Here is a 24,448-nt window from a genome sequence, read left to right as displayed (position 1 = left end):
AGGGGTTAAGTCTCTTTCATTTGAAAGGAAACTCTGGAATGAGAGGATACAGAATGAAGTTAAGAGGTGATAGGCTCAGAAGTAATCTAAAGAAATATTTTTTTACAGAAAGGGTGGTATGTAGGAATGATGCTTTACACACAAGGCTCAGAGTGGGATGAGACGACATAAATGGATGGTCTCTCCCCCTTTTATTGAGAATCATAGTTTCATTAATTACTTAGTTAATGCTCTACAAGGTTATAATGTCATAATGCATTTACAGTGAGGATTAGACCAAGGCAATACATTGTTTACATATTTCATGTGATTCACAAAGTTACTATCTCACGTGACATATGAATACATAATAACAGTTACAATAAAGTGATTCCCAATGTGTACATTTCTGATATGTCTCAAATCTTACTATAGCATGTGACAGTCCAATGGTTATAATGCATACTCTTTAAGCTCTTAAGTCAATGCCTGCTCAGTCAAAGTCTGATTGTTGCCCATATAAGGGATGCTTAAACAAGATAAGGAATAAGATAAGGGTAAACCTATGTCAGGTTAATAAGTGGCAAGAATCGGGGAGGGGGGAATGCCTCAGCATTCTGTCTCAAGGTGCAGACCTTGTCCTTGCATAGAATGAATACGTGACAGGAGGGAAAGGGAATGAGAAACAGGGCCTCAGATCCAAACACAGGCCTAGATCCACACACAGGCCTAGATCCGCACACAGGGCCTAGGTCAGTGTGCTGACCTGGCCTGTGTTCAGAAATGCCTGTGTGCTGACCCTGCCTGTGTTCTGATGCCCTGGATCAGAACTTATCAGATCTCCATCCCTACAGTGGTAGATGCGTGAAGCAGTCTACTGGAAGAGATGGTGGAGACAGACTGTCTGAAATCAAGAAAGTATGGGATAGGCATGTGGAATCTCAGAGAGAGGAAGATCCAGTCTGCGGATGGGCAGACTAGATTGGCCATTTAGCCTTTATCTGCCATCATTTGGGGTCTTTTAAGAACGGAACGCCGAGGGAAGCTGGTTATAATGGACTGTTTTGCCAGGTCCCTTAAAGTCCATTATAACAAGATTATACTGTACATGTAAACGGTTTGTGACCTGTGTGAATCATTTGGTGTCTTTTTAGATCTGAATGCTGAATGAAGCTTTTATTGCACTCAGTACATATAAACGGTTTGTGACCTCTATGAATCATTTGGTGTCTTTTTAGATGTGAAAGCTGAGTGAAGCTTTTATTACATTCTCTACATGTATATAGTCTCTCACCTGTGTGAATCCTCTGGTGAAATTTTAGACCTATAAGCTGAGTGAAGCTTTTATTACACTCAGAACATGTAAATGGTTTATGACCTCTGTGAATCATTTGGTGTCTTTTTAGATGTGAAAGCTGAGTGAAGCTTTTTTTACATTCTCTACATGTAAATGGTCTCTCACCTGTGTGAATCCTCTGATGACATTTTAGACCTATAAGTTGAGTGAAGCTTTTATTACACTCAATACATTCAAATGGTTTGTGACCTGTGTGAATCCTCTGGTGAAATTTTAGATTTGTAAGTTGAGTGAAGCTTTTATTACACTCAGAACATGTAAATGGTTTGTGACCTGTGTGAATCATTTGGTGTCTTTTCAGATCTGAACTTTGAGTAAAGCTTTTATTACATTCAGTACATGTAAACGGTTGGTGACCTGTGTGAATCATTTGGTGTCTTTTTAGATGTGAAATCTGACTGAAGTATTTATTACATTCAGTACATGTAAATTGTTTCACTGCTCTGTGAGTCTGTTCATGACTTTTTAGATGTGAATGCCGAGTGAACCTTTTATTACACTCATTACACATAAATGGTTTGTGACCTGTGTGAATTATTTGGTGTCTTTTTAGATCTGAAATCTGACTGAAGTTTTTATTACATTCAGTACATGTAAACGGTTTGTGACCTGTGTGAATCATTTGGTGTCTTTTTAACTCTGAAAGTTGAGTGAAGTTTTTATTACATTCAGAACACGTAAACGGTTTGTGACCTGTGTGAATCATTTGGTGTCTTTTTAACTCTGAAAGTTGAGTGAAGCTTTTATTACATTCAGTACATGTAAACGGTTTCTGACCTTTGTGAATCATTTGGTGTCTTTTTAGATCTGAATGCTGAATGAAGCTTTTATTGCACTCAGTACATATAAACGGTTTGTGACCTCTATGAATCATTGGTGTCTTTTTAGATGTGAAAGCTGAGTGAAGCTTTTATTACATTCTCTACATGTATATAGTCTCTCACCTGTGTGAATCCTCTGGTGAAATTTTAGACCTATAAGCTGAGTGAAGCTTTTATTACACTCAGAACATGTAAATGGTTTATGACCTCTGTGAATCATTTGGTGTCTTTTTAGATGTGAAAGCTGAGTGAAGCTTTTTTTACATTCTCTACATGTAAATGGTCTCTCACCTGTGTGAATCCTCTGATGACATTTTAGACCTATAAGTTGAGTGAAGCTTTTATTACACTCAGAACATGTAAATGGTTTGTGACCTGTGTGAATCATTTGGTGTCTTTTTAGACCTGAAAGCCAAGTGAAGCTTTTATTACAATCAGTACATATAAATGGTTTGTCTCCTTTGTGAATCTTCTGCTGAAATTTTAGATCTGAAAGCCGAGTGAAGCTTTTATTATATTCAGTACATGTAAATTGTTTCACTGCTCTGTGAGTCTGTTCATGATTTTTTAGATGTGAACGCTGAGTGAAGTTTTTATTACACTCACTACACATAAACAGTTTGTGATCTGTATGAATCATTTGGTGTCTTTTCAGATCTGAACTTTGAGTAAAGCTTTTATTACATTCAGTACATGTAAACGGTTGGTGACCTGTGTGAATCATTTGGTGTCTTTTTAGATGTGAAATCTGACTGAAGTATTTATTACATTCAGTACATGTAAATTGTTTCACTGCTCTGTGAGTCTGTTCATGACTTTTTAGATGTGAATGCCGAGTGAACCTTTTATTACACTCATTACACATAAATGGTTTGTGACCTGTGTGAATTATTTGGTGTCTTTTTAGATCTGAAATCTGACTGAAGTTTTTATTACATTCAGTACATGTAAACGGTTTGTGACCTGTGTGAATCATTTGGTGTCTTTTTAACTCTGAAAGTTGAGTGAAGTTTTTATTACATTCAGAACACGTAAACGGTTTGTGACCTGTGTGAATCATTTGGTGTCTTTTTAATTCTGAAAGCTGAGTGAAGCTTTTATTACATTCAGTACATGTAAACGGTTTCTGACCTTTGTGAATCATTTGGTGTCTTTTTAGATCTGAATGCTGAATGAAGCTTTTATTGCACTCAGTACATATAAACGGTTTGTGACCTCTATGAATCATTTGGTGTCTTTTTAGATGTGAAAGCTGAGTGAAGCTTTTATTACATTCTCTACATGTATATAGTCTCTCACCTGTGTGAATCCTCTGGTGAAATTTTAGACCTATAAGCTGAGTGAAGCTTTTATTACACTCAGAACATGTAAATGGTTTATGACCTCTGTGAATCATTTGGTGTCTTTTTAGATGTGAAAGCTGAGTGAAGCTTTTTTTACATTCTCTACATGTAAATGGTCTCTCACCTGTGTGAATCCTCTGATGACATTTTAGACCTATAAGTTGAGTGAAGCTTTTATTACACTCAGAACATGTAAATGGTTTGTGACCTGTGTGAATCATTTGGTGTCTTTTTAGACCTGAAAGCCAAGTGAAGCTTTTATTACACTCAGTACATATAAATGGTTTGTCTCCTTTGTGAATCTTCTGCTGAAATTTTAGACCTGAAAGCCGAGTGAAGCTTTTATTATATTCAGTACATGTAAATTGTTTCACTGCTCTGTGAGTCTGTTCATGACTTTTTAGATGTGAATGCCGAGTGAACCTTTTATTACACTCATTACATTTTAGACCTATAAGTTGAGTGAAGCTTTTATTACACTCAGTACATTCAAATGGTTTGTGACCTGTGTGAATCATTTGGTGTCTTTTTAGAACTGAACGCTGAATGAAGTTTTTATTACACTCAGTACATGTAAATGGTCTGTCTCCTGTGTGAATCTTCTGGTGATATTTTAGACCTGAAAGCCGAGTGAAGCTTTTATTACATTCAACACATTTAAATGGTTTAACTGCTATGTGGATCTGTTGACCTGTATGAATCATTTGGTGTCTTTTTAGAAATGTATGCTTAGTGAAGCTTTTATTGCACTCAGTACAGCTAAATGGTTTAACTGCTGTGGCAGTTTGTTGGTGAATTTTTAAAGTTGAATGGTGTTTAAGGCTTTTATTACACTCAGCAGATGGAAATAGTTTCTCATTTGTAGGATTTGTTTTGCGCATTTGGAGTTCTGAAAACAATGGGAAGCTCTTATCACACTTAGGAGAAATAAAGGTGATGCTCTTATTATTTGTAATATATGTGAATTCTTTCTGAGGTGTTTTTCCTTTACTCTTGTCATGTTGGAATTTAGAAGTCATTTTGTCACTATTATTTATTTGGAAGGGTCTGTCTGCCAGGTGTCTCTGGTCCTCAGGGATGTTACTGAGCTCCCCGTCATTTCTCTCACACTTAGTGACTCCATCCCTTGAGTCTCCTGCAGGGTCTCTCTGTTCCTTTGATTCCTGCTTACAGCTAATCCTTTCTGTTTCCTGGGAAATATGCTCAGAGACATTTTCCGATGGTGTTTGAATTTCTTCCATTTCTAGAGGATCTTCTCCTTGATTCTTCCATTCTTGCGAAATCGGCTGATCTGCTGGATAGAAACAGAAGATATTACTCATGAGTTAGAAAAGAGCAGTGGTTTCTAAGATAGAACCTGCATATAATAAGGTTATATCACACCAGGATTTTCCAAGTATGGCTTGAGAATTGGTCAAGTTCTTATTTGCATTTACTGTGGCACGCCTGGCGTTAGCCCGCTGTTGGCGTTCCTCCAAACTGCCTACCAAACAATATCTGCTACTCAGAATGGACTGTGTCCAACAGATGTGTAAATCAGTGGCCACTAGAAGGCAAACATGGCTCTCCTATAGTAAGATGTGGACTATTTATGAGAAATGAAGATCTACTCCTCAAAGGTCAATTTGAATTAGGCAGCTGGTATCTTCCCAGCCTCTCTTTACTGTTTGCACTGTATCTCTTCCGGGGTGTAGGGTTCGCTGGGGTCAGCTGGACAAAGCTTGTTGTATTTGCTGTAGTGTGTACTGTATATTGGCTGTTTTCTATTTGGAGCTTTGTATTATTGTTCTTTTTCATAGTTAATAAAGCGGTTAAAAAAAATAAATTTCTTATTTGCAAACCATTTTTTGAAGATTTAGCTCCACACAGTGCAGGTTTGTGAGACGATGAGATGTTCCTTGGAAATGGCAGTGTGTAGAGGTTAAGGGAGTCAAAAATCCGAGTGCTACGCCGGTATTTTATTCCGGCAATTTTGCACGCCAAATCCATTCTAGAATCCTAAGTCTGCACGTACACATAAGCTACAGCGGTAGCAGGTGAAAACGCGAGTGCTGAAATGTTACCACTTGCGTACAGAACGGACAGTATTCTATAGGATTTGCGTGTAAGTACAGAGCCCACTCATGTCCTGCCTATTCCCACACCACTCCTCGCACTTACAGCTATATCTGCCAAATAACCTCCACTGTGGCACGTAATTGCTGTTCTAGCATGAAAGTTACTTGCCAATGTGGCACTTAACGTCTGGGACACTGTATAGAATTAGAGGGAAGAGCTCTGAAGAATGAGAATACAGTATCAAGTTTCAAATTTATTATGACTTGATTTACCGCTCTAAGTACCAAAGCGTTTTATATCTTTACAGAATTATATAAAAATTAATTAAAAGTCGGGGAATGGACAAACAAACTGAAAGCAACTATTAAGCAAACCATTGAAACGAGGAGAATGGGTGAAATAAAAGGAAAAAGGGGGGAGACTGGGTGGTGGGGGGAGGGGAGGGAGGAGGGTTGGGAGGCTAGAATTGGAAGGGTATTTGCTTGGTCATTTCTGTATATGGGGCTCCTACTTTCTTTATTGTTAATGCTGGTGTGGGTATTTGTTGGTTTGGGTATATTGGCTAGTGTGGGAGGGTGGAGTAACATAGTAACATAGTAGATGATGGCAGATAAAGACCCGAACGGTCCATCCAGTCTGCCCAACCTGATTCTTCTTAGCTATTTCTGGGCAAGAATCCAAAGCTCTGCCCGGTACTGTTAGTCTTTCAATATTTACTATTATTTTCTGATTCTAGATCCTCTGTGTTCATCCCATGCTTTTTTGAACTCCATCACCCATTTCATCTCCACCACCTCTCTCGGGAGCGCATTCCAGGCATCCACCACCCTCTCCGTAAAGTAGAATTTCCTAACATTGCCTTTGAATCTACCACCCCTCAACCTCAAATTATGTCCTCTGGTTTTACCATTTTCCTGTCTCTGAAAAAGATTTTGTTCTATGTTAATACCTTTCAAGTATTTGAACGTCTGAATCATACCTCCCCTCCCTCCTTGCCTCTAGGGTCTACATAGTCAGGGCTTCCAGTCTCTCCTCATACATCTTTTGGCGCAAATGTGTTCTAGGTGCCTTAGGATGTTGGTTGGTACTGTTCTGTTTCTTACTACTTATGGGATTCCCTGGTTGGTTCGGCAAGGTGGGGTCTGACTGGGTTTTAGACCCTCCAAGGACCAGCAGTGTATTGTTGTGATTTCTCCGGAGTCTTTTGCTTTCAAGGTTCGTAGAGGAGGAAAGGTGAGGCTGTAGACCGACTTACTTGTTATTGAGTACAAAACTGAACATTGTATATCTTCTGTTATTGCCAATGCTATTGTATGTTCTCAAACATAATTTCTTCTAAAATAAAAGGAACAGGTACAGGAAAAAAACGTTGTGGAAGTGGGGTTACCTGGAATAAACACTAAGGGCTCCTTTTATCAAGCCGCACTAGCGGGGTTAACACGCATGACATTTCATCATGTGTTAACCCCTGTGCTGGCCTAAAAACTACCGTCTGCTCAAGGGAGGCGGTAGCGGCTAGCGCGGAGCAAATGTTTTTCGTGGCATATTGTAAAAACTTATAAAATTGCAAAGCCAACAAAACATTAAATTTGAGAGTTATTTGTTCTATGTATGGGTAATTTTAACAATGGTAAAACTATAGAATAGAATTGCTAATCAATACGATGAATGGGCTTGTTTTTGAGTGCAAATTAACTCAAAATGTGGCTCGATAGTCGACAAACAAACACACATTTCATCATCCACCACCTGTAGTCGTTCTCTTTTATTCAATTTAATTTCGGTCAGAACTGAAAATCCAAGTTTGCAAAGATAAGAAGATCCAACTGCTTTGTTGCTCAAGTTAGGAGAACTACTGCATGAAAAATAAAAATAAAGTTACTTGCAGTTAGTTTTCAAGGACCAATCACGTCAAAGAATGATTCTTGTCTGGGAGGTCATATCCTTACGCACACAGATGCTCATAACATTGACAGACTCTTGCGTACGCAACGTACATCTTATCTATTCTAATGTATATTTATGAAGGGAATTTTTTTAAAATAAAGTAAAATTCGGGAATCTCTTGGGGGCACAGAGTTTGAGACACACTGGTCTAGAGGGTGGCAACTAAACTTGTCAGTGGTTTCTGTCTTAGAATATATGTGGACCGTCTTAAAGCTGTCTACATAACCCTTACTGAGATTTCTCACGGTCATACTGAGCTCCTTTAAGAGCCCGACATCTTCTGCTTCAGTCACTCAGGGCCCTTCTGCTGTGAGGAGTTCAGCCAGAGCTCACCCCTGAGGACTAAACATGGATCCACCTCAGGTCTGAGCAGTACTCAGTTGGCAGTGTGCACTTAGTTACATTAAACGGATTTCTTCTATCTATGATGGAACTTGTCACTATGGAAATGAAGGTTACACCTCCACTCCACTCATTTCACCAGTTTTACCCCAGTCATGCACTCACCTGAGCAGCTGCTTTTCCCAGTCTCTCTTTCCTCTGATCCAGGCTCTCCCCTGATGTATGGCTCTTCCCCTCGTTCAATGCGCGATATAATCTCAGGGGTGAGGTTTGGACAGCCTGTTCCAGGTGTAAGAAAACTGCATTAGCCCAATTCCCTCAAATTCAAGAGTCAGGCAAATTTCCAGCATAAAGAAGTTCACTAACTTCACTGAACAAAAATATTGAAACATTTCTTTAAAAAGAAACAGCCCTGCAAATCTCAGAAAAGTTATTTACACCATCTTCTTTATAGTTTGGTGATAATTCACGGGAGCCAGTAAGGAAGTCACTCAGCACCGAGCAGCAGCACCAAATCGTGCTCCTGTTCATGTAGCTCTGCGGCTGAAGAAACTCGATCTCGTGGCAACCGGTTAGCAGCGGGGCAGGAACTTGGAAAGTTTGCTCCTGCCCGCTGCACCTCCATCGGGGATCAGCAGATGAGGTATGAGGCTAGGGCAGAGAGAGGGGAGGGGGCACAGCCTGGGAGGGAGGAAGGGTGCAGAGCCAGACGGGGGAAGGAGGGAGGGAAGGAAGGGGGCTGGGTGCAGAGCCTGACAGGGGAGGGAGGGAGGGAAGGAAAGGGGCTTGGTGGAGAGCCTGACAGGGGACAGAAGGAAGGGGGCAGGGGGCAGAGCCTGACAGGGGAGGGAGGGAGGGAAGGAAGGGGGCTGGATGCAGAGTCTGACAGGGGAGGTAGAGAAGGAAGGAGGCTGGGTACAGTGCCTGACAGGGGAGGAAGGGAAGGGTGCTGGGTGCAGTGCCTGACAGGGGAGGAAAGGAAATGGACAGAGCTTGACAGGGTAGGGCACTTGAATATTAAGCTGCTTGACTTATATTTGAGTGACCCATTTTTCCTCCTTTTGGGGGGGAAGGGGGTCTTGACTTATATTTGAATCGACTTATATTCGAGTATATACAATACTTGAGCTTGTAACTATGTATTTGTAACTATGACTTAACTGTATAAATAACTATATTCATCTACCTGTACTATCAACCCTATTGAATGTCCATGTCAAACTGTCCATTTTAACTTCCTGGGTAACAGACCCAACCTCTTGTAATGTAAACCGACCTTGAACTGAATAGGTGAATAGAAAACCGATTAACATAACATAACTCACACTCCTAGAATTTCTGAGTCTCCGTTATCCAAAACTGCCTCTGGAGCCCCCAATTTTCTCTTCCTTGGAGATTTTAATATTCACGTTGATGCAACTCCACAGGGTCCCTGCTGGAGTTTTTGTCCCAGTGCATAAAAAAAGGTCACCCACTGAATTTGGCTCTGTTTATACAATGTGGCTAATATTATATGAAAGACTCTAGATTTATCTTTAGATACAGCGATGTGGTCTGATAACTTTTTATAACATTTTGTTTGAAAAAAACAACAAGTGAGGTTTTGGCTCCCCAAAGTGTCTTGCGTGCAACCCAAAAAGGAACATGGCCATAGGAGGGGCTCGGCGGGGGGGGGGGGGGGGGGGGGAAGTGAGTTAGGGGTTTTTCAAGTATTTAGGTCCAGTATTACAGAATAAGAGGGTTCTGGGTCCAACTCGCACACCAGGATTTCCACCAGATGTCAGCAGGCCTAACTCCTCATGCTCAAAGTTGCTTGGTTTGGATTTCTGAGCACCATTTATTGAATCCTCCCCAAGACGACTTGCCTGCAGAGGAGTTGGTAGGGCAGATGATTGTTGAAAGATAGAGTTTAGTGGCTGCAGCAATAGATAAGACTGTGCTGGTTACAAAGTTCATTACTCAGAATGAAATTAAGGCTGTTTGGTTTCACAAATGAGGCTTCCATTTTCATCAAGTGTCAACGTAGACTGTTAAGCAACTTTCCTACTGATACTTTGACATTTTGTGATTTGTGTCATATTTTTAAGGCCAAAGTACTCGTAGGTCATAGAAATATGACGACAGATAAGGGCCAAATGGCCCATCCAATCAGATGCAAAGTGAACGTAACTGCTACTACGAGAAAAACCAAGATGGCGACAGAGTAGTACGCGTTGTGATAGGCTCCTGCAACTTTGGCGTTTCTTATTAAACAAGGCTTCATACCTACTTTTGTTCTGGATTTTTGCTCAAGAAATGCCCAAACGCAGGGGAAGACAGAGGAGTGATCTTCCTGCCTCCTCTCCAATGACAATGCGGCAAACAGCAATTACTACCTTTGCTTTACCTTTGGGTACAAGTGCTACTCTGACTCTGAAAGAATTACACTGGCTCCCTATTGAAAGTAGGGCAAAGATCATGTTGACGACACACAAAATCATTCGTCTTTCAGAACCGCATTACTTAGCAACCAGACTACACAATCATACTCCAACATGCACACTTCGCTCGAGCCAAGAATACTTGTTGGAAATACCATCTTTCAAAGACATCAAATACAGAAGTGTCAGGAAAAGAATGTTCTCAGTGGTGGAACTCCCTACCAAAGGAATTAAAACCAGAAAAAGATACTAAAAAGTTAAAGAAAGGGATGAAGACCTTTCATTTCTCAAACTACTTCAATTAATATAGTGGAATTAGCTCACTACTTCATAGTTTATACATGATAGGATGAGGCAGTAACATAGTAGATGACAGCAGATAAAGACCCGAATGGTCCATCCAGTCTGCCCAACCTGATTCAGTTTAAATTTTTTAATTTTTTCTTCTTAGCTATTTCTGGGCAAGAATCCAAAGCTCTACCCGGTACTGTGCTCGGGTTCCTACTTCCTAAATCTCTGTTAAACCTACTCCAGAACCATCTACACCCTCCCAGACACTGAAGCCCTCCCCAGCCCATCCCCCACCAAACGGCAGGATATACAAGGGAAGTTTAAATTATGATACATTTAAATGGCCACAAAAGGTTTTAGGCTAATTATATAAATACTAGTTTTTAAGCCCGTTACATTAACGGGTGCTAGAATAGATGTGTCTGTCTGTCTGTCTGTCTTTCTTTCTGTCTCTCTCCTTGGCTGCTGTCTGTCTTTCTTTCTTTCTCTCTCTCTCCTTGGCCACTGCCTGTCTGTCTGTCTTTTTTTCTTTCTGTCTCTCTCATTGGCCACTGTCTTTCTGTCTCTATTCTTGGTCGCCTTCTGTCTTTCTTTCTCTATCTCTCCTTGGCCACTGTCTGTCTGTCTGTCTTTCTTTCTTTCTCTCTCTCCTTGGCAGCTTTCTGTCTTTCTTTCTATCTGTCTCTCTCTCTGTCACTGCCTAACTATTCCATCTTAGCATCAATGTGTGTGTCATTGTGTGTATATTCAGTCGGCACCTCTTGCTTTACACTACCCAAACTGTGGTCTTCTTCCCGGTTCTTGTCTTCACCATTCTCATTCTGCTGGGCTGCAAATTTGCCGTTCACTGGGGCAGCTGTTTTTGTTTGTTTTCTGAAGTGGCCCCCTCAGCACGGGCTTTGTTTTCCTTCTGATTTGGTTTCCTTGCTGACTCGGACTGCTGCTTCTTCACGTCATCACCAGTGTTGCTGTCACTATCACTGTCCTGCCCTTTTTCCATCTGTTCTCCGGAACTGCCACACGTGCCATAAACTGCCACAGGCTCCACCACCGTACGCATCGCAGAAGCAGCATTGAGAGAAAAGCGCGGCACCGCGCTACCGCTGGCTTTGCCGTCTTCTGTCCACTGCGGCCCGCCCTCTCTGACTACTTCCTGTTTCCGCTAGGGTTGGCCGCAGTGGACAGAAGACGCCGAAGCCAGCGGTAGCGCGGTGCAGCGCTTTTCTCTCAATGCTGCTTCTGCGATGCGTACAGTGGTGGAGCCTGTGGCAGTTTATGGCACGTGTGGCAGTTCCCCCCCCCCCCCGCTTACATTACTACTCGCCCCCCCCCGCCCTCCCCCCCGCTCTTCTCCTCCCCTTAATTGCTCCCCTCTTCCCTATCTCCCCTCCGCCCGTCATCCTCTGTTAAGTTCGATTAACACTTGCTTATATCCGTGTTATGCCCTTATGCCCAGGGGGTAAATGGACTCAGTATAATACGTGACCTCAGCATATTACTGACATGTTCAGCATATTACTTACTGACATGTTCAGAATATTAATGATATGTATCCTAAAGTCTGCTTACCTGAACTCCTGACCTTAGTGTTACCTTGACCACACCAAAAGGATAGTAAAGACAGATGGCCTCTGTAACACCTTCTTGATAGCATCAAAGAGACAATAGATCCTGACCTCTTTGACCTCCTTGCCGCTCAAATAACATCAGTAAGGACAGACCTGGGTGTTATCAAAACAGATAACAAAAGAACAGAACTGATTGTAACAGCAGGACCAGCTGTTTATGCTTTTACTATGAACTCCACAGTGTGCATCCTATATAAGACCGGGATTCTGACCCTGACAGTAGAATCCATGACGGTTGGCCACGTCTCACGGGACAGTCCTTTGGTCTTTCCATCTATCTATTGTAGGGGTTCCCAATAGTGAGGATGGGGTCTGGGGTCAAGGTGAGGATAATTTATATTTAATTCTTATATGTGTATAATAAAGTGTTATTGTTTATGCTTTATATTGTCTGTGTGTTTTCCTGATCATCCCACTTGACAGAAATTAGTGGCGGAACAATCCGATAAACTACTTATATCGGATAAATTGTCTATACCTGATAAACTGCTGTAAACCTGCTTTAACATTTGTTTTTATCTGATAAATTGTGTATTGCTGATAAATTGTTTAAAATTGTTCAAACTGTTTGTAAATCTGCGTGTCAACGCAGATACTACTGTAACAGAAACAGAATATGACGGCAGAAAAGGGCCTACGGCCCAACAAGTCTGCCCACTCAAATAACCCTCCCCTCTAAGTTCCTCTTTGAAGTGAGCCCACGTGTTGATCCCATTTGATCTTAAAATCAGTCACGTTACTGGCCTCAACTACCTGAAGTGGAAGATTATTCCAACGGTCGACCACTCTGTAAACCGCCTAGAACGCTCCGGGTATGGCGGTATAGAAGAATAAAATTATTATTATTATTATTCTCTCAATGCTGCTTCTGCGATGCGTACAGTGGTGGAGCCTGTGGCAGTTTATGACACGTGTGGCAGTTCCGGAGAACAGATGGAAAAAGGGCAGGACAGTGATAGTGACAGCAACACTGGTGATGACGTGAAGAAGAAGCAGCAGTCCGAGTCAGCAAGGAAACCAAATCAGAAGGAAAACAGCGGTGCAGCGCTTTTCTCTCCATTTAAACGCGGGTGAGCCGGCGAGAAGGAGGAGGTGGTGGTTTTGGCAGTGAGTGAGGGCGGGAGGGGGTAGTCGCCGGCTCTGCTGTGCTTTCCCGATCTGGCCGCCGCATACGCACTCTGGCCACGGACCTACGGATCAGGGATTACAGATCACGCAGGTCTGAGTGCGCATGCCCGGCTAGCGTTTTATTATATATGATGTATAATGAAGGGATATAGGGTTATAGTATTCTTCAGTGTCAAGTCAAAGTAAATGATTTGAACATATATATGTATACTGGACATCTCAAAAACAATCTAATTCTGTATGTTAACACCATTACTAAGCAATTTTATCAAAACTTCAGCAGGGTTGTGTTCCTCCTTGACTATAGTTCATGTATTGAATCATCTTTTCTGAAGTTAATATTCATATTTCCATCAAAGCTGCTCATGTAAACCGCTCTGAATTGACTTCTTTACTTAGCAGTATAGAAGCTTTAAAAGCAATGTTACTTACCGTAACAGTTGTTATCCAGGGACAGCAGGCAGCTATTCTCACTAGTGGGTGATGTCATCAGACAGAGCCCCGGTACGGACGTCTCACAAGCACGTGTTGCTTGTAGAAACTTAAAGTTTCTAGATGCCCGCACCGCGCATGCGCCGGTGCCTTCCTGCCCGGAGATCCGGGCGTGTCTCCTCAGTTCAGGTAGCTAGCCTGAGAAGCCAACCCAGGGGAGGTGGGTGGGACGTGAGAATAGCTGCCTGCTGTCCCTGGATAACAACTGTTACGGTAAGTAACATTGCTTTATCCCAGGACAAGCAGGCAGGTATTCTCACTAGTGGGTGACCTCCAAGCTAACCTCAGTGGGATGGAGGGGGAGTTGGCGACTTAAGAGAATAAATTTTTCAATACTGTTTGGCCAAACTGTCCATCCCGTCTGGAGAGAGTATCCAGACAATAATGTGAGGTGAATGTGTGAACCGAGGACCAGGTGGCAGCCTTACAAATTTCCTCGATTGGTGTTGATCTGAGGAATGCTACTGAGGCTGCCATTGCTCTGACCTTATGGGCTGTGACCTTACAAGGAAGTGATAATCCAGCCTGGGCATAGCAGAAAGAGATACAAGCCGCCATCCAATTAGAGATGGTGCGCTTCGATACGGGTCTTCCCAACTTGTTAGGATCGAAGGAGACAAAAAGTTGAGGAGTGGTTCTGTGTGGCTTGGTGCGATCCAGGTAGAAAGCCAAGGCACGTTTACAGTCTAGAGTGTGAAGGGCCGATTCTCCGTGGTGAGAATGGGGCTTAGGGAAGAATACTGGAAGTACAATGGATTGGTTGAGATGGAATTCGGAGACCACCTTAGGCAGGAATTTCGGGTGAGTGCATAGGACCACCTTGTCATGATGGAATACTGTGAATGGTGGATCCGCCATCAATGCCTGGAGTTCGCTGACTCTGCGAGCGGACGTAAGGGCTACAAGAAAAAGCACTTTCCAGGTGAGGTACTTAAGAGGGGCCCTGTTGAGTGGTTCAAACGGGGGCTTCATGAGACGGGAAAGGACTACATTGAGGTCCCAAACTACTGGGGGTGGTTTGAGAGGAGGGTTAACATGGAAGAGTCCTTTCATAAATCTGGCGACCACTGGATGGGCCGAGAGGGGTTTCCCTTGTAGGGGCTGGTGGAACGCCGCAATAGCGCTCAGGTGGACTCGTATGGATGTGGACTTGAGCCCAGATTGAGATAGGTGTAGGAGATAGTCCAGCACGGAGGATAAGGAAGCTCGCTGAGGTTCCTTTGACTTAGAAACACACCATGAGGAGAATCTGGTCCATTTCTGGGAGTAGCATTGTCGAGTGGCGGGCTTCCTGGAAGCTTCCAAGACCTCCCTCACTTCTTGTGAGAATTGGTGAGGGGTTACGTTGAGAGGAACCAAGCTGTCAGGTGGAGAGACTGCAGGTTGGGATGAAGTAGTGATCCTTGATGTTGAGTAAGCAGTGAAGGAAACACTGGAAGTGGTACTGGTTCCCTGCTGCTGAGTTGGAGTAGGAGGGAGAACCAAGGTTGTCTGGGCCACCGAGGAGCTATTAGAATCATGGTGGCCCGTTCGAGTTTCAGCTTGACCAGAGTCTTCTGGATCAGCGGGAATGGTGGGAACGCATATAGAAATCGTTTCCCCCAGTTCAGTAGAAAAGCATCTGCCTCGAGGCGATGAGGAGTGTAGATCCTGGAGCAAAACTGAGGCAGTTTGGAGTTGTGGGGAGCCGCAAAGAGGTCTATCTGAGGCGTCCCCCATTGCGTGAAGATTTGGTGAAGGGGGCTGGAATGGAGAGTCCATTCGTGCGGTTGTAGCAGACGGCTTAGTTTGTCTGCTAAGACGTTGTTCTCCCCCTGGATGTATACTGCTCTGAGTAGGGCGTTGTGGCGCACCGCCCAGTCCCAGACTCGTAGAGCTTCCTGGCAAAGGAGGGCCGAGCCCGTGCCTCCTTGCTTGTTGATATAATACATGGCGGCCTGATTGTCTGTGCGAATGAGGATTACCATGTCGTGAAGTAGATGTTGGAAAGCTTGGAGCGCATTGAAGATGGCTCTGAGTTCCAGTAGATTGATTTGGTGTAGTCTTTCCGCACTGGTCCAGAATCCTTGGGTGCGGAGACCATCCAGGTGGGCCCCCCATGCATAATTCGACGAATCGGTTGTGAGAACTTTCTGATGGGGGGGAGAGTGCATCAGCAAACCTCTGGATAGATTCGAAGAGGTCGTCCACCAAAGTAGAGACTGCCGAAGAGCAGGTGTGACTGAGATGTGTTTGGATAGTGGATCGGACGTCTGATTCCACTGTGATGCCAGGGTCCACTGGGGGATCCTGAGGTGGAGTCTGGCAAAGGGTGTCACGTGTACTGTGGAGGCCATATGGCCCAGGAGCACCATCAGTTGTCTCGCCGGTAGAGTTTGGCGAGTAGACACCGCCTGGCAGAGATGAAGAAGGGACTCCATGCGTTGCAGGGGCAGGAATGCTCGGAGTCGGGTGGTGTCCAGGACCGCTCCGATGAAGGGGAGGGACTGGGTGGGTTGTAGATGAGACTTGGAAAAGTTGATCTCGAAGCCCAAATTTTGGAGGAAGTAGGTTGTAGCCAAGGCCGCCGAAGTGACCTCTGGGGCTGACGGGGCCTTGATGAGCCAGTCGTCGAGGTATGGGAACACCTGTAGACTCCTGTCCCGGAGTGCCGCGGCCACTACCACCAGGCACTTTGTGAAGACTCTGGGGGACGAAGATAGGCCGAATGGTAGCACTCGATACTGTAGGTGCAGATTTCCCACCCGAAATCTGAGGAACTTTCGGGAGGCCGGGTGAATGGGGATGTGAGTGTAGGCCTCCTTGAGATCCAGGGAGCATAACCAGTTGTTCTGCTCGAGGAGGGGGTATAGAGAAGCCAAAGTCAGCATGCGAAACTTCTCTTTGACCAGAAACTTGTTGAGGGCCCGAAGGTCTAAAATGGGTCGCAGGTCGCCCGTTTTCTTCGGGACGAGGAAGTACCGGGAGTAAAACCCTCGGTTCAATTGGTCTGACGGGACCGGCTCGACAGCCCGAAGCTGAAGTAAGGTTTGGACTTCCTGAAGAAGAAGGGCGGTCTGCGTCGAGCTTGAAGGATACTCTCTTGGAGGATGGTCCGGGGGGGACCCGGTGGAATTGAAGAGAGTATCCTTCTCTTATGATGGTGAGGACCCATAGGTCCGTGGTTATGGCCTCCCATCGATGGTAAAAAAGATGGAGGCGGCCCCCTATGGGAGAGGCCGAGGTTATGCTCCCGGGAGGGGCGTCAAAAGGGCTGGGGAGCCTTAGGTGCAGCCGGTGGCTGAGGTTTTTGCTGAGACTTCTGGGGAGGTTGTCTCTTCGCAGGCTGTCTCGCAGCAGGCGTTTGTCTGGGCATGTAACGCCGCTGGTAAATCAGGGGTGGCCTGGAAGGTCGAGACTGTTGAGGTTTGGGTTTGGGCCGCAGGATGGATTGAAAAGATTTTTCATGATCCGACAGCTTCTTGGTAACAGTTTCGATAGACTCATCGAACAGGTCAGCTCCAGCACATGGTACGTTGGCGAGTCTGTCCTGGAGGTTGGGATCCATATCGATTGTACGGAGCCATGCCAGGCGACGCATAGCTACCGCGCTTGCGGCGGCGCGTGCCGAGAGTTCGAATGCATCGAAGGAGGATTGCATCAGCTGAAGGCGTAATTGGGAGAGGGAGGCTACCACTTCCTCGAACTCGAATCGAGCTTGGTTGTCTATGAACGGAGTGAACTTGCGGAGCACCGGCAAGAAGAACTCCAGATAGGAAGAGAAAAAGAAATTGTAGTTTAGTACCCGTGACGCCATCATGGAGTTTTGGTAGAATTTTCTACCAAATTTGTCCATCGTTCTCCCCTCTCGGCCCGGCGGTACAGAGGCGTAGACCTGGGAGGGATGAGAGCGTTTAAGGGAGGACTCGACCAGTAGGGATTGGTGGGAGAGTTGAGGGCCCTCAAACCCTTTATGGTGCACGATGCGGTATCGAGCATCGAGTTTGCTGGGGATCGCCGGTATGGAATACGGTGTTTCAAAGCACTGCATGAAGGTCTGGTCCAGTAATTTGTGCAAGGGGAGCCGAAGCGACTCCGTTGGAGGGTTAGGTAAATGCATGGTGTCCAGATACTCTTTGGAGTATCGGGAGCCCGTGTCAAGGGTCACATCCAGATCATCCGCCATTTGTCGGAGGAATGATGAGAAGGACAATTGTTCCGCCAGCGTCGGTCTGTGGGACGGGCTGGAGGAGGAGGAGGCCTCCAGGTCCATGGACATCGGGGAGTGGCAAGGAGAATCGGGCACCGATGTCTCCTCGTACTCCGGGCCCCCCGGAGGGGACACCTCTGATGAGGAGTATCCCCTACGTTGCAGTTTTTTTCTGCGGTGACACCTCCGAATGGCGTGAGGAGTGCCAGGATGAGTGTCTCGATCGGTGCCCGTCTCGGTGGCGAGACGGGGATCGGGATCGTCTGTGCATCGCATGGTCTCCCGAGGCCCCCAAGTGGATAGGGCTGGAAGCGGTGGATCGCAACTGGGTTTGCGATGCGGGTTCTTGCGATGCTACCCAAGTCTGGTAAGGAGTACGGAAGAACTCTTCCTGACTATGCCCAGGGCTTCGAGTATCGATCGGAGGTCTGGTCCCATGTTGGCGCGGAGGCGTAATGGGTTCTAATGGCGGCATATCGGTAAGCGAGGCTTGCCGCGTGGGCATCGCCGGCCTCCCCCGTTCGTCCTCGTCGGTTGTCGAGGTCGAACGGTGTGGGGGAGGGGGAGGGGGCGGACCGCCCCTTTGGACCGGTACCGGGAGGTCACCCTGTATGGCAGCGATGAGCCCGGGTCCGATGGTCTGCATGAGCTCAACGAATTGAGCTTCCAGCACGGACCGTAGCGAAGCCGATAAGGAGGGATCCGCACCGTGGACCGTAGCGAAGCCGATAAGGAGGGATCCGCACCGAAAGGGGGTCCTCCTGCACGGACATCGCGCTCCTTCGAGGCCGAGTGCTTCTGCTTAGTAGCTTTCGGCACTTTGATGACCACTGGTGGCACTGTGGAAGGAAGAGGTACCTGAACCGAGGAGACCGGGGCAGGCACCGACGTCGAGCTCGTGGATGGTGTCGGGTTGAGCGATGCCGGTTTCACCACACTCGATGCAGGAGGGGTCGATACCGGTTTCGCCCGAACCGGGGAGGTATCAGATGAAGTGGAGGCTGAGGGATCCTTAGCTGCGTCCATCTTGAACATCGATTCCCACAATAGGCAACGCCGCTTGAATGAGCGTGCCGTAAGGGTAGAGCAAGGCCTGCACGATTTCGGGATGTGGTCAGGGCCCAAACACTGCAAACAGCGCCAGTGAGGGTCCGTGAGTGAAATCGCGCGTTGGCACTTGCTGCACTTTTTAAACCCGGTGATTGGCCGGGACATAGGCCGGAAAATCTCCGCCGCGAGGTCGAAGCCAGTGGGCCTGAGCCACGTGGCCGGCCCGTTCGACCCGCCGGAGGAAATAATCTTCTTCTTTTTTTTTTTTTTTTTTACTGAAAAAGAAAAGTACTGTTAACTGTAATTAAAAGAAAGCGAAAACGCGGACAAGGAAGGCAAATTTAACTGAATTCAGCTAGCGCATGATGAAGTTGAACTTCTCAGCTCCGCGGAAAAGAAAGAACTGAGGAGACACGCCCGGATCTCCGGGCAGGAAGGCACCGGCGCATGCGCGGTGCGGGCATCTAGAAACTTTAAGTTTCTACAAGCAACACGTGCTTGTGAGACGTCCGTACCGGGGCTCTGTCTGATGACATCACCCACTAGTGAGAATACCTGCCTGCTTGTCCTGGGATAATAAAGAATACACTCCCCCCTCCGTATTCGCAAATTCCGTATCAACGGATTCGCTTATTCGTGGTTTTAAACCACAAAATTCATTTTCAATTTTCAGGCTATTTTAAGCTCGGTAAGCCCCCCCCCCCCTTAAGCCTTACCTGGTGGTCTAGCGGGTTTTCGGGGCAGGAGCGATCTTCCCACGCTCACAGGAAATGGCTCGAGAGACTACGGAAGCTCAAGGCGGCCATTTCCTATAAGCGATCTGCACGGGGCAGGAGCGTGGGAAGATCGCTCCTGCCTGAAACCCGCTAGACCACTAGGTAAGGCTTAAAGGGGAGGGGCTTTCAGGGCTTAAAATAGCTGGGGGAAGCGGGGGTTAGGGGCAGAACCGGCATGAATATTATTTGTGGTTTTTTAATATTTGCGGGCCAGCTCTGCCCCTAACCCCCGCGAATACGAAGGGGGAAGTGTATCATTTGCATGCCATTGTGCTGAGTGTCACCCGATAAATTTAAATTGCTCTTAAAACACAGTATTTATTACCGTGTTGTAGGAGCGTTGTGCATCCTGCCCTCAGTTCCTCATCCTCTGGTGATCCTTACCTCCAAATCAACTGAATCCCATTCTCACCAACTCCAGCTGCAGCATTCACTCACTTTTCCACTAAATGACACTACTTACAATACTCTTTATAATAATATTCCAATATTTCTAATAAAAATGTAACGATCTCCCTTACCCAGTGAGATCAGGATCTCATAATTCTCCTTCATCACCTCCCTGTAAAGCTCTTTCTGCCCTTGATCCAAATACTCCCATTCCTCCGGAGAGAAAGAGACAGCGATGTCCTCAAACGTCACCCGCATCTGAAACACAAACCAGAAACACACTCAGCACCTTCTGCATCACCATCACCTCCTAATGCTGGAGCTCTTTGGGGCAGGGAGAAAGTTTTCCAGGTCATATAAGTCACAAACACATAACACAGTCCCAAAAGCAGGGTTCTATTTCAGGAGGCCATTCCAGTACTGGGCAGGGGCATAGTCACTGGCAGGTCTTCTCAGACCTGTCCACCTAGCAGCTACAAGCCGCCAGCAATGGCTCTTCCACGCTGCTGGTGACTGACCCAGAAGCCTTCCCTCTGACACATTTGAATTAGAGGAGAAGGCTTCAGGATCAGCCACTGGTAGTGTGCGGGACCTGCTGCTGGGAAAGGCTGCATGGGCTGGAGAGGGGTGGAGTAGTGAGGGAGGAAGGACCTGAACTTTGCATGTCCCTGAGCAGGTGAAGACTGGTTTCCAGAGATGGTTGGGGTTAGCGAGTGTGTCCACATTGGAGTGGGGATATAGAGAGTTGCACGGGGACAGAAATCCCACCCATCCCCGCCAGGATCCTCTCCGTCCCCTCTCCGTCCCCACCCGTCCCCGCAAGGAATTACCTCCATCCCCATAAAAAGCAGCATATTACTTCTGACAGGATCATCAATTCCACAGTTTCTTTTGCTGTTTTCCTTGTGGAATCTCTTTGGTGGAACCCTTTTTTTGTTTTCTGTTCAGGTAATTAACTTATAAACCCCCTCTTTTACTAAGATTGACGTGTCCATTATATTCTATGGACGAACCCTGCTTCCAAAGCCTTCCATCCCCGTGGGAGTCCCGTTGTCTAGAGGGGGGTCCCCATGGGAGTCCTGCGGGACCCCCGGGATTCCCGCGATCCCCATTCAGACCTCTAATTTAGAAGAGCAAAGCTGGCCCGCCACATCTCCGTGATCTGTCCTCACACGACAGGGACTGGAAAAGCCTTTTGAGAAGGATTCCTTTTCAGCAAAATGGTTTGCTCAGGTATGCAATGCTTTTCCTTTTGCTGTAGTTCTCTGTAATGCAAAGCTGGAATAGGACACTTGTCAAAAGCCGGTTGCCCCTGTCTTATTAATGCCTGACTGATAACAGGGAGCATAGCTTGTTCTCTGGCTATCTTGAGAGAACTAACACTCGCTAATACGGTTACCAGCAGGTTTTGAAGGGGCAGATTAAAAAATAAAATCACAACCCTGCCGTTGTGCTTGATGAAGAGAGATTTGCGCCTTTTTTTATAAGGGGGTTGCTCGTTTCTGTTGGGCGGCCAAGAAACCGAAATTGCAGTTGTCTCAGTTGCTGGGGACTTGGCAGAGGGGGATTACCAGATGTGCGAGTCTATAATTATGTGTGTTTGCTTCGCCATTTGGGAGATTGGGTGAATATGTCAAGCAACTACACCCCTCTTCAGATGGAACGTGAGATTTTTGCTCCTTATGATGTATTTGGTTTATTACATAATCCCCGGAGGGCGTTGCCCTCTTCTAGCTGGCGTATTATTGCAAGCGGCCTGGCGTTGGCTTGTGCAAGTCCTGGGAGGGGATCCGACGGTCACTGATCTCTTGCCCTTGCGGGGCAATCCGGCCTTTCCTCCGGGTAGGGAATCCAGGGAGTACCTGTCCTGGGAAACGAGAGGAGTCTCGCGTTTAAAACATATCATGGGGTTTGATTGGGGGCTGTTGCCCCATGCAGAATTGTTGGCTAAAGTGGGGGACACCTGGGGAGCGCAGTTCGCGTGTTCATCAAGTGGAGCATTATGTGGGATCCCTTGACAGAGCACAATTGCGCATGCATTTGGGGGCCAGACTGCGGGAGTTGTTGGCACGGGAGTCTAACATTCAGGCTAGTTTGCAGGTTTCTACAACCAGCTAAGGACTACCAAATCATCCGGGGTAAATGGAAGGGGGCATTGCAGATTAATTTGGGACATCGGGATGTAGCCCAAACTTTGAGGGCGACACCTGGGGTGACCCCGTGTGCTTGGTTGCGAGAAACGTATTATAGGGCGATCTTACGTGCTTATTACACTCGTACACAGTTGTATTATAGTGGAGGTCTCCCTACACCACTGTGTCATAAATGTGAGACGGGGAGCACACTTTGGGCTATGCCTTTTAGTCCTGTCCCATTATCTAGCGCTTCTGGAGGCGTATAATCTCTTACATATCAGGGTTGATAGGGAGATCCCTAAGCAGTACTCCAGCCCACTTTGTCTTGGATGTGCCAGAGGCTTTTGGCCATTTGCCAAGGGGGCATAAGGCTCTGTGTAGGAAGATGAGCTTACTGGCCAGAAAATGTATTCTTCAGTGCTGGACTGTCCCTGACCCTCCGGCGTTTTGGCATTGGCAGAACCAGTTGCATCAGTTGGCCATCTGGGAGGCGCGAGATGCCTGAGGGGCTAGGAAGCGAAAGATATTGTCCTTGAATATCTGGGAGCCATATCTGCAATCCTTGCATCCAAAAGGTCGCAGTGCGGTTTTAAGATGGGTGTCCTAATCTGGGCGCTCAGTTTGTAGGGCTGGGAGAGCAATGGTGAGTACTGGTGGGGCGGGGTGGAGAGTACCATTGGGGGGGGAGGTGGGGGGTATTGAAAGGTTCTGGCACTTTGTCACGGTTATGATCTATGGGGTTCGGTGGGAGGAGGAGGTGGTGTGGCATCTTCGGGGCTCTCGCTGGTCTCGCTTGCCCTATGTAGATTAGGAAGGGGAGGGGGGAGTTTGGTTGCAGTTATTCTTATTCTGTATATGCTTGTTCTATTATTGTATATGATGCATCCTTGTTGGTATTGATCACCCGTGGGGTGCTATGCTGTTGTATTTGTTGTTGCTTGCATCAATAAAAATTGTTTGAACCTAAAATATAAAATCACTTTTGAAGCCTTGTGATCCTTGTTCTCTCTGGTACCATTTACTTCTTTGGTGATAAAACCTCTCAGAAGCAGCTCAGGTGGTCCCAAACACACCACATGTGCTGATATTTCTTTTAAGAAAAACATACTGAAAAAGAGAGAAGGGCATTGCTGAGGCCTAGTTTTCAAGGCTCTTTTTAAATGGCTGGGCCTGGAGTATGTGGCTCTTCTCACATTTAGAGGGTACTTTCAGAGAGCTGGCTGCATCTTCTTTGAATGAAAGAGAGCTCCAGATTTGTTTTAGGAGCTACAATCAAACCCAGTAGGGGCTGTGGGTTTGATTGTCTTTGTCTCTGTCCAAAGAAGAACTTCAGGTATTAAGCATTTGACATTTTAAAGGAAGAACGTGAATTGCTGCTATTAGTTACTAGATTGTAAGCTCTACTGAGCAGGGACTGTCTCTTGAATGTTTAATACACAGGGCTAAGTAGTAGTAGGGGAGGGAACGCGAGAGGCCCGTCCCAAACTGGCTGGTGCTGGGGTGGATAAAAGCCCAGATCTCTCTCCCTCCACTCAAGAGGGTCCCCAAGTGCCTGACCCTGACCCAGCCCCAGCCCCAGGTCTGCTGGAAGCTCCTACCTGAGCGGAAGCTCCTTTGGGCATTTGCCTAGAAACGAATTGGGAGAAGCTGAGATTTGGCCCCCGAGGTTTCTTCGAAGGAATCGCAAAACTAAAGGGGGTGACGACATCATCAAGGGGAGGCGGAGCTTCACGGCTCTTTCGGCTTGGCTCGGCCCCTTTTAGTGCTGATTGCTCAGAATGAGTTAGAAAGTTCCACCCCCTAGCCCTGATGGGGAGGAAACAGGGAAGAGATACAGCTCATTCCGACTCTTATTGGTCAGAATGGCCGTGGGGGCGGGAGGAGGAGTTAGAGGGCTCCACCCCTAACCCTGGTGGGGAAGAAATAAGGAGGAGTTACAGCTCTTTCTGGCTTTTATTGGTCAGATTGTTCGTGGGGGCGGGAAGATGAGTTAGAAGGCTCCACCCCCCTGGGCCTGATGGTGAGGAAACAAGGAGTTACAGCTCATGCCGACTCTTATTGGTCAGAATGGCCGTGGGGCGGAAAGAGGAATTAGAAGGCTC

The 24,448-nt window shown here is 46.2% G+C and overlaps 2 protein-coding genes across 2 annotated transcripts; both read right to left on the bottom strand.

The window, feature by feature from the left end:
* Positions 1–303: 303 nt before the first annotated feature.
* On the bottom strand, positions 304–2,210 carry LOC117354955 (zinc finger protein 271-like). The gene has a single exon (XM_033932914.1). It carries the CDS (start codon positions 2,208–2,210, stop codon positions 1,077–1,079), a length of 1,134 nt encoding a protein of 377 aa, XP_033788805.1. The 3' UTR covers positions 304–1,076.
* LOC117354954 (zinc finger protein 850-like) lies at positions 2,207–24,071 on the bottom strand. Its single transcript, XM_033932913.1, has 4 exons — positions 23,945–24,071; positions 20,343–20,469; positions 8,013–8,126; positions 2,207–4,794 (listed from the first exon to the last, which is right to left on the bottom strand). Exons 1-4 carry the CDS (start codon positions 23,966–23,968, stop codon positions 2,207–2,209), a joined length of 2,853 nt encoding a protein of 950 aa, XP_033788804.1. The 5' UTR covers positions 23,969–24,071.
* Between the last annotated feature and the right edge of the window lie 377 nt (positions 24,072–24,448).

This window comes from Geotrypetes seraphini, chromosome 2 (genome assembly GCF_902459505.1).
Source record: "Geotrypetes seraphini chromosome 2, aGeoSer1.1, whole genome shotgun sequence".
Taxonomy (NCBI): Eukaryota; Metazoa; Chordata; class Amphibia; order Gymnophiona; family Dermophiidae; genus Geotrypetes; species Geotrypetes seraphini.
Note: the sequence above shows the minus strand (reverse complement) of the source record. Positions and strands in the feature narration are given on the sequence as shown.

Bases quoted from the DNA above. Each gene is read 5' to 3' on its own strand.
- LOC117354955 (XM_033932914.1), bottom strand. From the start codon at position 2,210: ATGATTCATAGAGGTCACAAACCGTTTATATGTACTGAGTGCAATAAA.
- LOC117354954 (XM_033932913.1), bottom strand. From the start codon at position 23,968: ATGCCCAAAGGAGCTTCCGCTCAG. The intron at 8,127-20,342 runs GTAAGGGAGATC...CACCTGGAACAG, and splicing joins TGAGATCCTGATCTCACTGG to GCTGTCCAAACCTCACCCCT. The intron at 4,795-8,012 runs GTGAGTGCATGA...GTTTCTATCCAG, and splicing joins TGGGAAAAGCAGCTGCTCAG to CAGATCAGCCGATTTCGCAA.